At 41.5% G+C, this 14,346-nt stretch overlaps 1 protein-coding gene across 1 annotated transcript; it reads left to right on the forward strand.

Annotated features, from left to right (window-relative positions):
* Positions 1-3,999: 3,999 nt before the first annotated feature.
* On the forward strand, positions 4,000-7,881 carry LOC110487538 (estradiol 17-beta-dehydrogenase 1-like). Its single transcript, XM_021559452.3, has 6 exons — positions 4,000-4,209; positions 4,585-4,746; positions 4,934-5,113; positions 5,257-5,350; positions 5,460-5,643; positions 5,830-7,881. Exons 1-6 carry the CDS (start codon positions 4,113-4,115, stop codon positions 5,995-5,997), a joined length of 885 nt encoding a protein of 294 aa, XP_021415127.3. The 5' UTR covers positions 4,000-4,112; the 3' UTR covers positions 5,998-7,881.
* The last annotated feature ends 6,465 nt before the right edge of the window (positions 7,882-14,346 follow it).

Consider the following 14,346-nt stretch of genomic DNA (forward strand, 5'->3'; position numbering starts at 1 on the left):
TTGGAGTGTAGTTCAGCCCAGTGTAATACAAATGACAAAATATTTAGAAGTAATTGAAATACATATTTCAAATACATGCAACAGAAATACTACCCATCTCTGGAGACATGGCCTGTACTGTACACATTTCTGACAGGGGGAGATTAATGCACTTGGCACGCAGATCCAATCAGCAAATGTTTGCGCTAAAAATGAATGCGTTTTAATCTACGGCCACTTGTGACTTTAGGGAGGGCTGCTGACAGTGGTCGAGCGTGGGCTTGTGAGCGCCCTGGAATTTGGGATGGCCGTGGGGGGAAGAGATCTATATCAGAGGAAATCAAGGGCTGTCTGGACAGACTTGTCTGTCTTGGCAGATGAACAAACCCCATTTCTCTTTTACCCAGAGGAGTTGACTGGAGACGGCCATTGGGGATGAGGTCACCGTCACCACCATGCGAATATTTGCGTGATGGATTGAGCCCCTGGTTTATTTGCATTGAATTATAATGGTGCACTTACGTTAAATTATTACTGGGCCAGGCGCCACTGATCTGAATACCATATTTAATACTGACCTTTATCACCTTTTCCCATGCCCTTCTGACTCCAAATGCAAATGTAGGACAAACTCAAATGTCAGGTGACCGGGCGCAGGCACATAGTAGATAAAAATACTAAGCCTACGATTATTGCGAATACTCTAAATGATTAAAGAACAACTGCACTAAAAAACAACTTCTCGCTTAGAAAACAGCCTATATGTGGCATTGATATGAGTCAGAAACATGTATTCTATTGTCAAAATTATCTACAATGTGTAAATAGGATCATAAAGTCAGTGTAGGATTATTTTATGATAAATATTTTCTAAGCCACTGTTGTTAGTTTTAAAATTTGGTGAATCAGTTGTTTGGAATTGGAATGATAGATTTTCTACCTGTCCCCTACTTTGTTATATTCTGATTGGTCAGATGTTTGTTACTTGTTGAAAAGAGAACAGGACATTGGGCAGTTCAGGCTGTAAGCAAGGTGCCAGGTTTCTGGTTCTAGAAGCACAGTTGACTGCTCCTACAGTCTTTTTTCGGTATTGCAGTTTAACTGACACCCGGCCCAGAAAGACAATTTCCATAGACGACACATAGAGAAGTTCCTAATAAGACACTTTAGTCATCACATTTGTGCACTAAACATCCACTGAATTATTTAAATTGTCACTGAAACAGATTTTTTTCATTACCCGCAGCCGACATTACATTTTATATTCATCCAATGTCTGCAATGTTTTTTAAACCTCAGTGGCTGTAACAATGGTCAGTTGATGATTAAATCTACAAAAGAGTAATCAGTCTCCATCCTATTTGTATCCACATAGAGAGTCATCCATCCACCACTGAAAGAACCCACAACCTACACCAGTCTTATCCAAAACTGAGTTTTGTGAGACTTGTGTTCCTGACTGTGCACAATGCACATGAAGGTTGGGTTTTTTCAAACCCACCCACATGCCACAGTTGGCAGCACATAAGTAATCATCAATTCGGAGTGCAACTGCATGCGATCCAATCGTAATGCCTGTGGTAAATTTGGGTTAACTTTGGACATCCCAATGGGGCTAGTTAGAGACCATCAGTAAATTACACAATGTACATGGGACAATATGGTTAAAAAATTCCAATAACAAATTTCAATTACTTAAAAATCTCAAACCAACTGTAAATTGTAGAAATTCATATACAAATATTAAAAGCATTTAATAGAAAGACTAAAAGGTGTGCAACATGAAAATATTGTCCATTTACATTGTGCAATTTATTGACGGTCCCTAACAAACCCCGGAGACAGGCTATCCAAAGGGAAACCAATTTTGCCACAAGTCGCACACCAGCCAGCTGAAGTTAATTGGTGAAATAATTTGGCTAACTCTTCCCACCTGCGAACACACACAAGCGACACCCACATCAAACCACACCCCAAAACCAACTCAAGTTTGAATTCAGCCATGGCCGCTAGCAAGTCAGTTCTTTTTTTACAATGACGGCCTACCCCGGCTAACCCCTCCCCTAACCCAGACGTCGCTGGGCCAGTTGTGATACAGCCCGGGATCAAACCAGGGTCTGTAGTGACGCCTCAAGCACTGAGCTGCAGTGCCGTAGACCACTGCGCCTCTCTGGAGCCATGCAGAAATTCTCCAATAAAAATAAATGTTCTACCACACCATGTTATTATTTGGAAGCCTATTTGAGTTCAGACATATAATGTTTGTATGTGAAAACTATTTCTAAGATGCATACTTTCAATTTTTCCGAACTAACCCTAACCCTTTTCCTAAACTTAACCTAATTCTCCTAACCTGCTGCATAAGTTCTCAGAAGTCAAATGTCAAGGTTATAGCACTGGCCTCTGGCGATCTATTCCAGCAAGATAATGCATAGGCCTATATTTTAACATTTGTACTATAACTTAGTTCCTCTGGCTAGAGGTCTGGACTTAAAATGGCACAGTTCTTAGGATGGATATGAAACAATGTTTCAGTCTAGCACTAGACTGCAGCTTTCCAAAACAAAGAGCATCCACATGACACTCACTACAAGCTCTATAACTATCCAACCAGGGGTTTACAGGCTTTACATTACTGGCTATGTAGTCATTTCAGCTGGTATTTGTGGGTGTCAGTTGGCCAGTATAGCCAACGAGAGACTAATTATACTCCAAAATGTCTCTATTCTTCCTTTTATCCAAGATCCTCTTGTGTTCTTCACTGGCTGTTCTCAACATTATTGTTTTAGGTGGAGTGTTAGTGGTCCACTGTGTATTCTAGGAGAATGTGTGGTCAGCGTGGGTTTGAGTGTGACCCGATACTGACCAGAGGGCCAACTGGCTAGGGCTCCTGTGCTGCGCACATTGATAATGACAGTGCTTCCATCTCCTGGTTAAAGTAACTAACTGCTGTAGGTTTCTTTATTGTTCCAGATAATTGTCCTCAGGTTTGGCAGTTTTTTTTCTTCAAATCATGTGATAGTTTGGCTGACACTGAGGACAAAACATGACAAGCAGCAAAACACTGATAGACTGATAGACAAGGATAGACACACACATTTTAAATACAACTATATACACACACCATACAACAATAAAAATAATACAAACAATACAACAAAAAAATAGTGTGTGTGTTAGAGTGTGTCTGTGTGTGCACTCACAGTCCCTGCCGTTCTGAGAGATGTTGTTTAATCTGTTTTTTAAAGGTGATTTTGTTGTTTGCTTGAGTAATTGGAGATGGAAGGGAGATCCATGCGATCATGGTGCTGTATAAAACTGTGCGTTGCCGTGAATTCATTTTGGACTTGGGGACTGTGAAGAGACCCCTGTTGTTATGTCTTGTGGGGTATGTATGGTTGTCTGAGCTGAATGTTATTTGATTATGCAGGCAATCAGGAATTTTCATCACAGTAATATTTCTCATAAAAACTAGAAGAGAAGCAGTTAATCTCTCGTCAACCCTTCTGTTTTGAGCCAGCTGCAGCTTTGCTAGGTCTTTCTTTGCTGCACTTGACCATATTACCCGACAGTAATCAAGATGGTACAAGACCAGAGCCTGGACAACTAGTACAGTTGATTTTTGTGTCAAAAACGCAGAACATATTTTTATAAGAGACATAACCCTCCCCATCCTCACAACAACTTTGTCAGTATGACTTGATCATGATAAGTGACCATCCAATGTTATACCTAGGAGTTTAGCTTCCTCAACTTGCTCAATGCTCCACAACTCCAGGTGAGGTTTAGGTCTTAGAAAATGTTTTGAACCAAATAGGGAGTGAAAGGGCTCGGGTCATGGGTTGATGGCCACAGACAGACCTCGTGGGAACACCTGGCCTAGCAAAACTTCATCCTGGGCTGGGAAATGAGAGCATGTTTACATTCTAGGGACCTTGTGATAGGGATGACAGTGAAAACATGACTTTGAGCATCAGTAAACAACACAAACTGGATCTCTTCCCATACCATCTCACCTCACACCCCTCATCAAGCCCTACTGAGCTGCTCCGTGTATCTCCTGGTCTCCTTCCCTCAGACCTCATCTCTCCATTAGCTAGCAGACCCAGAGGACGTGTGGACACAGCAGCCCAATGGAGCAGACAGTGGTGCTGATCACAGGATGCTCCTCGGGGATAGGCCTCAGTCTGGCCGTCCGGCTGGCCTCGGATCCAGCGAAAATGTACAAAGGTAAGCAGTGACAGACGTGCAAGGACATCACTGTACAGAAAGTGTTTATTTTGTTCAGTGCCATAAGATCATGCAATAAACAGTATGGGTACAATACGTGGCGTGTTTGTTGCATGAGGGATTTGAAGCAGTAAGCTCTCTCTGGGTATTATGCCTGTTTACCACATGGCATCCACATATTAGAAAACATGTTTTGGTTGGTTTATCTGCATCACAATGTAATTACAGAAAATTCTAGTTTTGGAAACTATGGTGACAACATAATGTCAATGTCAAGCTCTGTATTTCATCCGTTTTGTTTCGTACATGTTTAATGGTAAATCTCTGATGGGGAAATCTCTGATGTCCTTGACCACTGATATCAACTCTGTTTAGTCTATGCCACCATGAGGAATCTTGCCAAGAAGGAGCGTCTGCTGGACTGTGTGAAAGGCCTGCACAAGGACACCCTGGACATCCTCCAGATGGACATCACTGACCAGCAGTCCATTCTGGATGCCAGGGACAGGGTCAGGGAGAAGAGGGTGAACATTCTGGGTATGACCAGAGTCATGACTTACAGCAATAGTGTTATATCGTGTGTGTGTGTGTGGTTGTGTGTGCGAAACAGAAGAACAGATGTCCTTCACATTTTTACATCAACGACAATTTCTTTACATGTGTACAGCATACAGGATGTCATGTGCTCTGGTTTTCTGTTTGTCTGTGGTATTCATGTTGGTAGTGTGTAATGCTGATGTGGGGTTGATGGGGCCGCTGGAGTCCCAGTCCCTGGCCACCATGAGGCGGATCCTGGAGGTCAACCTCCTGGGCACCATCAGCACCATCCAGGCCTTCCTACCAGGGATGAAGGCCCAGGGCCATGGACGCGTCCTGGTCACTGGCAGCATCGGTGGGCTACAGGGTGAGAGAGAGAGAGCAGGGCTGGGGTGACAGGAGGGGGAATGGGATGAAATTACCCGTAGACACTGCTCTGAGGTCAGATTTGGGGGTTTGTTTAGTATTTATTGCCATGATAATCACATATCTGTGATTATTGTATTGTAGGACTCCCCTTTAATGAGGTGTACTGTGCCAGTAAGTTCGCAGTAGAGGGCGCCTGTGAGAGTCTGGCCATTCTCCTGCAGCACTTCAACATCCAGTGAGTCCAGACAGAGGTCCTCAGCTCATGTATGCCTTTGTCAGTGTTTCATTTTAGATGTGCACTGCATCTGTGTTGGTACTGATTGACTCCATCCACCGTCGTGCAGTGTGAGTCTTATTGAGTGCGGCCCTGTCAACACGGATTTCCTGGACAACCTGCAGAGGGCAGAGCCAGGGGACTCTTCGCTGCAGCAGGTCGACGCCCACACACGCAGCCTCTATGGCACGTACCTGCAACACTGTGGGATGGTGATCCAGAACGCAGCTCAGGACACAGAGGATATTGTGAAGGTACAGGTACTGCTTACTTGACATCTATTAGTTATTTAGCTGATCTGATAAAGGTGCTCCTCCCTGTCTCCAGTGCATACTGAATGTACACACGTATGTATATGATACTAGATATTTATAGATTTTCTATGGAAGTGTAAGTAGTACTGATGAGTAGATTTAATAGCTGGACCCCTCTCAATACAGGTATTTCTGGATGCCATCCAGTCATCGAACCCTGCATTCAGATACTACACCAACAATGCCCTCATTCCGCTCAGCAGCCCTAAGATCTCAGCGCTGGACGGGTCCCAGTACATCAGAAATATGAGCAAGATCATCTTCTCAACCAATGGGAAAGGGGAACAAAAATAGCCATCAAACTATAGAATATAATATAACCCTTTACTTTATACATACAGTACCAGTCAACATTTTTAGAACACCTATCCATTCAAGGGTTTTTCTTTATTTTTACTATTTTCTACATTGTATAATTATAGTGAAGACGTCAAAACTATGAAATAACACATATGGAATCATGTAGTAACCAAAAAGGTCTTAAACAAATCAAAATATATTTTATATTTGAGATTCTTCAAAGTAGCCACCCTTTGCCTTGATGACAGCTTTGCACACTCTTGGCATTCTCTCAACCAGCTTCATGAGGAATGTTTTTCCAACAGTCTTGAAGGTGTTCCCACATATGCTGAGCACTTGTTGGCTGATTTTCCTTCACTCTGCAGTCCAACTCATCCCAAACCATCTCAATTAGGTTGAGATCGGTTGATTGAGGAGGCCAGGTCATTTGATGCAGTACTCCATCATTCAACTTGGTCAAATAGCCCTTACACAGCCTGGAGGTATGTTTTGGGTCATAGTTCTGTTGAAAAATAAATGATAGTCCCACTAAGCACAAACCAGATGGGATAGTGTATCATTGCAGAATGCTGTGGTAGCCATGCTGGTTAAGTGTGCCTTGAATTCTAAAAAAATCACTGACAGTGTCACCAGCAAAGCACCGTCACACAATCACACCTCCTCCTCCATGCTTCACGGTGGGAATCACACATGCGGAGATCATCCGTTCAGCTACTCTGTGTCTCACAAAGACACGGAGGTTGGAACCAAAAATCTCAAATTTGGACTCATCAGACCAAAGGACAGATTTCAACCAGTCTAATGTCCATTGCTCATGTTTCTTGGCCCAAGCAAGTATCTTCTTATTATTGATGTCCTTTAGCAGGGATTTTTTTTGCAGCAATTTGACAATGATGGCCTGATTCCTCATGAGAGACAGTTTCATAATAGTGCTTGATGGTTTTTGCGATTGCACTTGAAGAAACTTTCAAAGTTCTTGAAATTTTCCACATTAACTGACCTTCATGTCTTAAAGTAATGATGGATTGTCGTTTATTTTTGCTTATTTGAGCTGTTCTTGCCATAACATGGACTTGGTCTTTTACCAAATAGGGCTAACCTTCTGTATACCACCCCTACCTTGTCACAACACAACTGATTGGCTCAAACGCAGTAAGAAGGAAAGAAATTCAACAAATTAACTTTTAACAAGGCACACCTGTTAATTGAAGTGCATTCCAGGTGACTACCCCATGAAGCTGGTTGAGAGAATTGAGAGAAATTGAGAATTGAGACTACCCCATGAAGCTGGTTGAGAGAAAGCTGCCATCAAGGCAAAGGGTGGGTATTTGAAGAATCTCAAATATAAAATATATTTTGATTTGTTTAACACTTTTTTTGTTTACTACATGATTCCATATGTGTTATTACATAGTGGTGATATCTTCACTATTCTTCTACAATGTAGAAAATAGTACAAATAAAGAAAAACCCTTGAATGAGTAGGTGTGACCAAGCTTTTGGCTGTACATAGGTTATACACATGATTTGCATTGGGAGCCACACACAAGCACATCATTTCAGCAAACAACATGGTTGGCCAAAATCATCTTCTTTACACACAATGTTCAACCACCAACTTCCAGGTGGAGGCTTTGCTATTATGTCACAAGTTTTGATACATTTGAAGAGTTTATTTCTAAAACTCTATATCCGCCAATGTTTTTCATCAGAAATGATTGCTAATGGGTACCTTCATGTGTGTCCAAGATGTTACTGTTCTTAGATTTTAGTGTATGTGTATGAAAATGCGTATGTTTTTGCAATACTCTATATATCCTTTGTTTAGCATGGAATGAAATTATTGTATCCTGTATATTTGACTGTGATGTGTGGTTGTCTCACAGTATTGAGTAGCTTGGATGAATAAGGTGCCCAGAGTAAACTGCCTGCTACTCAGGCCCAGAAGCTAAGTTATGCATATTATTAGTTGATGTGGATAGAAAACACTCTGAAGTTTATAAAACTGTTTGAATGATGTCTGTGAGTATAACAGAACTCATATGGCAAGCAAAAACCTGAGAAAAAATCCAACCAGGAAGTGGGAAATCTGAGGTTTGTAGGTTTTCAAGTCTTTCCCTATCCAATATACAGTGTCAAATTTGGTCCGATTGCACTTCCTAAGGCTCCCATCAGATGTCAACAGTCTTTAGAACCTTGTTACAGGCTTCTACTGTAAAGGGGGAGAGAATAAGAGCTGTTTGAGTCAGGTGTCTGTCAGAATACCATGAGCTCAGTCAGGCGCGCGCCCGTGAGAGTTAGCTGCGTTCCTTTTCTTTTCTAAAGACAAAGGAATTGTCCGGTTGGAATATTATTGAAGATTTATGTTAAAAACATCCTAAAGATTGATTCTATACATCGTTTGACATGTTTCTACGAACTGTAATATCACTTTTTTGACTTTTCATCTGGACTAAGTGCCTGCGCCTCTTGAATTTGGATTTGTGAACTAAACGTGTGAATATAAAGGTGGTATTTGGACATAAATGATGGACTTTATCGAACAAAACAAACATTTATTGTGGAACTGCGATTCCTGGGAGTGCATTCCGATGAAGATCATCAAAGGTAAGTGAATATTTATAATGCTATTTCGGACTTCTATTGACTCCACAACATGACGGGTATCTGTATGGCTTGTTTTGGGCTCTTAGCGCTGTACTCAGATTATTGCATGGTGTGCTTTTTCCGTAAATCTTTTTTGAAATCTGACACAGCGGTTGCATTAAGGAGAAGTATATCTTTAATTCCATGTATAACACTTGTATTTTCATCAACATTTATGATGAGTATTTCTGTAAATTCATGTGGCTCTCTGCAAAACATTACTGAACATAACGCGCCAATGTAAACTGACATTTTTGGATATAAATATGAACTTTATCGAACAAAACATACATGTATTGTGTAACATGAAGTCCTATGAGTGTCATCTGATGAAGATCATCAAAGGTTAGTAATTTATTTTATCTCTATTTCTGCTTTTTGTGACTCCTCTCTTTGGCTGGAAAAATGGCTGGAAAAATGGCTGTGTTTTTCTGTGACTTGGCGCTGACCTAACATAATCGCATGGTATGCTTTCGTCGTAAAGCCTTTTTGAAATCGGACACTAACAACAAGTGGTGGATAATACTTGTATGTTTGAGGAATTTTAATTATGAGATTTCTGTTGTTTGAATTTGGCACCCTGCACTTTCACTGGCTGGTGGAGTTTTGGTGGAGTTTGAAATTGTGATCTTTTGTGCATTTCCGGCCAGAGAGCCGACATGGAAATTAATATAATTTAAAATGTTTGTAAAATTACAAAAACACATATTTTCCCCAATAGAATTCCACTAAATGTCATTTTTAAGATCAAATATTGAAACAAAATTCCCCTTTTCAACTTTAAAAATTAAGTTTTTGTCCCGACTTTCAAGAATCCCTGCTCTCTGAAATGAAATTATTAGATAGATTTTAAACAAATTCATGTCTGTCATTGAGCAACCCAATGACATTATTAGATAGTGAAAATCACACCAATCTGTTTAATAATTGCTTTAAACAATAAAAGCTAATTTACCAACATTTCTGAAAATGGATATATAGCGTTTTGGAATTAAATTTGTTTTTCTTGTTTTTTTTTTAACCTCCGAATACATGATTAGATGTTTAAATAAAAAAATAGATATAATAATATTTTGCACTTATACTGTATTTGTGTTTGGGTTCATATCTTTTATTATGGTGCACATTGCTGGTACTTTGCCGTCCCACAAGCCTCTGTTGCTGACTGGTGTTTCATGGGTGTGATAAAATTCTCAAGGGCATGGCAGGGATATGAAACTGTCATGGGTATTATTCGACCCAACAATTTACTTCTTGGGTCACTATCTAACAAACGTGTGTGTGCCCGCATGCCTGTGTGTGCCCTCCATGTGTGCCCCCATGTGTGTGTGTGTGTTAAGTTCAACCAGCCCTACTCCAGCTGTGATAGACTATACCCCCAGTCGCCTGCCAGGCCTTGACTCAAGGACTCAGATCAGATTATCAGGCCCTGTCTGTCTGGCACTCGTCAAAACATACCAACATTTCGCTTGCAGAATATTCCCTTTGAGCATAATTTTTTCTATTGATGATTATCTTGGGGAAGAGTGAGATGTCAGGCAGATGTCAGGGAGAGCTTTCATTCCAAGACAATGATTGGTTTGACAAGCAAGGCATTTATCATGTTCTGTCTGTATGTAGAGGGTGCATACTGGCGGCAGAGAAGTCAGGCGCAGGAGAGCAAAATCGAATTTACAACGGCGCAGTTTAATAAATAAAACCACCGTAAACAGAACAATAAATTAATGGGTAAACTAAACCTGTTACACACCAGCATAACGTGCACAAGCACTACAATAAACAATTCCGGACAAGGACATGGGGGGAACAGAGGGTTAAATACACAACATGTAATGATGGAATTGAAACTTTGGGAAGACAAGAAGACAAGACAAAACAAATGGAAAATGAAAGGTGGATCGGCGATGGCTAGAAGACCGGTGACGTCGACCGCCGAACGCCGCCCAAACAAGGAGAGGGACCAACTTCGGCGGAAGTCGTGACACTGTATGAGAGAAACTGTTCTTGTATTTCATTGTTTGTGTCAATCATTAGTAGTGTTGAGCAAACAATTACTTCACACTGGAAGAAGTTAAGCCACCCTTAAAAAATATATATTTTACTTAACAAAAGTTACTGTGAAAAAGTAGTTCACTGCATCCAAACTACTTTGCGAAAAATTATCATATCTAAATGTCATAGATGACAAATTGCAAGAGCAGATCACTCTGGAGTCACAACAGAATGTCTAATTTTGTGTATTTTACACAAAACTATGTTTCAAGTGAGAATTAGACAGGTCTGATGTTGAAAAACAAAGGAAATTCTTGCCTACTGAACCCATATATAATTGTATTTTTGCAGAAGAAGTAGTGTGTAGTTTACAGTAGTTACAGTTGCTACACCACCACATGGTAAAAAACAGTCAATAACACTACCAATATTTGAATTCAATTCAAGTACCACCAAGCTACTGCAAAATGTAATTTGAACTAGTTGAACTAAATGTAGTTCACTACTCCCCAACACAGTATGTTTTCCCTGCCAGCTCACAACGTTCTGACATTGAACTATGTACAGACTTTCTCCCTCATGTGATTTTCTCGCTCTGTGACCTGTTTCATGGATATGTTTGAAATACCTCTAACCCAGAGGAAAAACAGAAGAGGTTCTCAGTCTTTCCTCTCCAAACATTGCTACAAAGTGACAAACAGTTGAACACAAACAAAGCATATGAACGTCTGTGCGCACACACACGCACACACATATGTTCTGTTCCTAAGGAGGTCCATTTCAGTCTCTGTGGTTCTGGTTAAGGTCTATGTTGTGACTCGTGAAATCTGATGAAGAGTATTTCAGTTTGGAGGAGGAGATTTCAACCTCCAAGAGACCACATACAAGCTCCTCATCAACATCCCTGTTTAACCTGTTCATGTGTTGTAATCTACGTTATCCACTGATTTACTGTAAATATTACTGAAGTGTTTCTCACACAATCCAACATGAGTCAACAGATGTTCTTTATTTTGTCCACCAGGTGACATATACTGTAATCCTATCCATCGTGTTGGATTGTTGATACAGTTCCTGATTTGAATGAGGGGTAAGCCTTTAAAGTTCAATAATTGTCACAACTAAACATAAAACATACGTAGTTGTGACAATTATTTAACAGCCAGGTGACTGATGATGATGTCTCTAAAGCGTAAAGACGTCCCTGTAAGTGGTGGTTTGTTTTGTCTCCTTTGTGAAGGTCATATATACAGTGGGGCAAAAAAGTATTTAGTCAGCCACCAATTGTGCAAGTTCTTCCACTTAAAAAGACGAGAGAGGCCTGTAATTTTCATCATAGGTACACTTCAACTATGACAGACAAAATGAGAAAGAAAATCCAGAAAATCATATTGTAGGATTTCTTATGAATTTATTTGCAAATTATGGTGGAAAATAAGTATTTGGTCACCTACAAACAAGCAAGATTTCTGGCTCTCACAGACCTTTAACTTCTTCTTTAAGAGGCTCCTCTGTCCTCCACTCGTTACCTGTATTAATGGCACCTGTTTGAACTTGTTATCAGTATAAAAGACACCTGTCCACAACCTCAAACAGTCACACTCCAAACTCCACTATGGCCAAGACCAAAGAGCTGTCAAAGGACACCAGAAACAAAATTGTAACTAGGTCTTATTTTACGCTCTGAGGGTTATGTAAAATACAGTGTGAGGTTCTAACACCCAAGAGCCAAACGCTAGTCTAAGAACCTACCATTACAGCACAGAGCAAGTTATGGCCTCTGACCTAACCTACCATTACAGCACAAAGCGAACTATGGCCTCTGACCTAACCTACAATTACAGCACAGAGCGAGCTATGGCCTCTGACCTAACCTACCATTACAGCACAGAGCGAGCTATGGCCTCTGACCTAACCTACCATTACAGCACAGAGCGAGCTATGGCCTCTGACCTAACATACAATTACAGCACAGAGCGAGCTATGGCCTCTGACCTAACATACAATTACAGCACAGAGCGAGCTATGGCCTCTGACCTAACCTACCATTACAGCACAGAGTAAGTTATGGCCTCTGACCTAACATACAATTACAGCACAGAGCGAGCTATGGCCTCTGACCTAACCTACCATTACAGCACAGAGCGAGCTATGGCCTCTGACCTAACATACAATTACAGCACAGAGCGAGCTATGGCCTCTGACCTAACCTACCATAGTAGCCTGAGCAATAGGACTTGAATTAATGCGGGAGGTCAACACACAGCATAGCCACAATTATTTTTATCAAACAGTGGATTAAAGCAATGTTATTCTGAATGCCACTTATAGCACATAGGCCTATGGCCTTTGAATTTGGTAATACCAATATGGATGTTTTTTTCTAGCCTGCAGTACAGTAGGTCATGTCATGTGACCCATGTCAACCTGCTATCATTTGCAAGTTGCCCTGAGTTTGTTTGAACCCACAGTTGGAGATAGCGTACCAGACAGCGTACTAAAGTTCAGGTTTGCATCATAACCAGACAGGTCGTCATCTTGTCTCAGTCATCCCCTCCGCCACGAAACACCCACCCACCCACCCACATCATGCATGGTGGGTTTGGACTTTGAATCTCCACAAGAGCAACACTGTGACAGTGTTGAGGACACTGCATTGGAATTTGACCATTCAATTGGGGGCGGAGCGCAGAGACCATAGGCAAAGCCAAGGCAGGGCCTGTCTGGGCAGAGGCATATGGTACCCCCCCCCCCTTGAAATATGGTACCCCCCCCCCTCATATGGTACCCCCCCCCCCTCATAGACCATAGGCAAAGCCAAGGCAGGGCCTGTCTGGGCAGAGGCATATGGTACCCCCCCCTGAAATATGGTACCCCCCCCTGAAATATGGTACCCCCCCCCTGAAATTCTAGAGCTAGCTATTCATAAGTTATGTAAACTTTTCAAAAAGCCAAGGATAGGGATTTTTATAAATTCATATCGAAATATGATCAACAAATTCTAAATGGTCTGACTGAGCTGCACACCTGGTTCCAGGAGGATCAGTATGGACTATTGAAAGCAGCAGTGGCCTGCCTGATAGGGTATAGGACTTATGCACTGAAATAATCACTGCTGACCCCATGTAATCACTGTCATATCTCTGTTGAGGATGCTGGATTGTGGGGAGGTCAGGAATTACAATTCCTTATTTAAGTTTTGGATAGCTGCAGCCCTGACATTTTCCCCTAACTTCAATAGACTACTCAGGGTCATCATCACCCTTCCTATGACTTCATGAAGTGTTGAGAGACTCTTCTCCACTCCAGGCCGTATCTTGCATGCTGACTGCTCTGTTGTCCTTTGAAAGGACTCTTTGGACTACAGTATGATTAAATAATCTCAATTTTCAACACCAAGCCTAGGCATCTACGCCTTATGCTGTAAAACGTGAAACACAAGAAAGGTCAACCTGAATACTGTTTATTTATGATTTAGCCTAATGTTTTCATGCCTGACTTGGTAGGCCAGGCAGTGGTCGCAGAAGGCCAGCCGGAGCTTGTCGAGGAGTCTTGTTCTGAGCGCAGACCACGACAAACGCGGTGACATCCGGAACCATGATAGGCCACCAAAAGCATTGTCGCACGAAGGTCAGGGTCCGATGGGAGCAGGCAGGCAAGCCTGGAGGAATGGGCCCACTCCAGGACTACGGAGCAGACAGCATC

Source organism: Oncorhynchus mykiss, chromosome 13 (assembly GCF_057628025.1).
Source record: "Oncorhynchus mykiss isolate SJ-2025 chromosome 13, ASM5762802v1, whole genome shotgun sequence".
NCBI classification, from domain to species: Eukaryota; Metazoa; Chordata; class Actinopteri; order Salmoniformes; family Salmonidae; genus Oncorhynchus; species Oncorhynchus mykiss.

What these genes read in the sequence shown, in the direction of transcription:
- LOC110487538 (XM_021559452.3), top strand. Translation starts at nt 4,113, where the DNA reads ATGGAGCAGACAGTGGTGCTGATCACAGGATGCTCCTCGGGGATAGGC. An exon ending in CTGCAGCACTTCAACATCCA is followed by an intron (nt 5,351 to 5,459) that starts GTGAGTCCAGAC and finishes ACCGTCGTGCAG; the next exon opens with TGTGAGTCTTATTGAGTGCG. An exon ending in ACACAGAGGATATTGTGAAG is followed by an intron (nt 5,644 to 5,829) that starts GTACAGGTACTG and finishes CTCTCAATACAG; the next exon opens with GTATTTCTGGATGCCATCCA.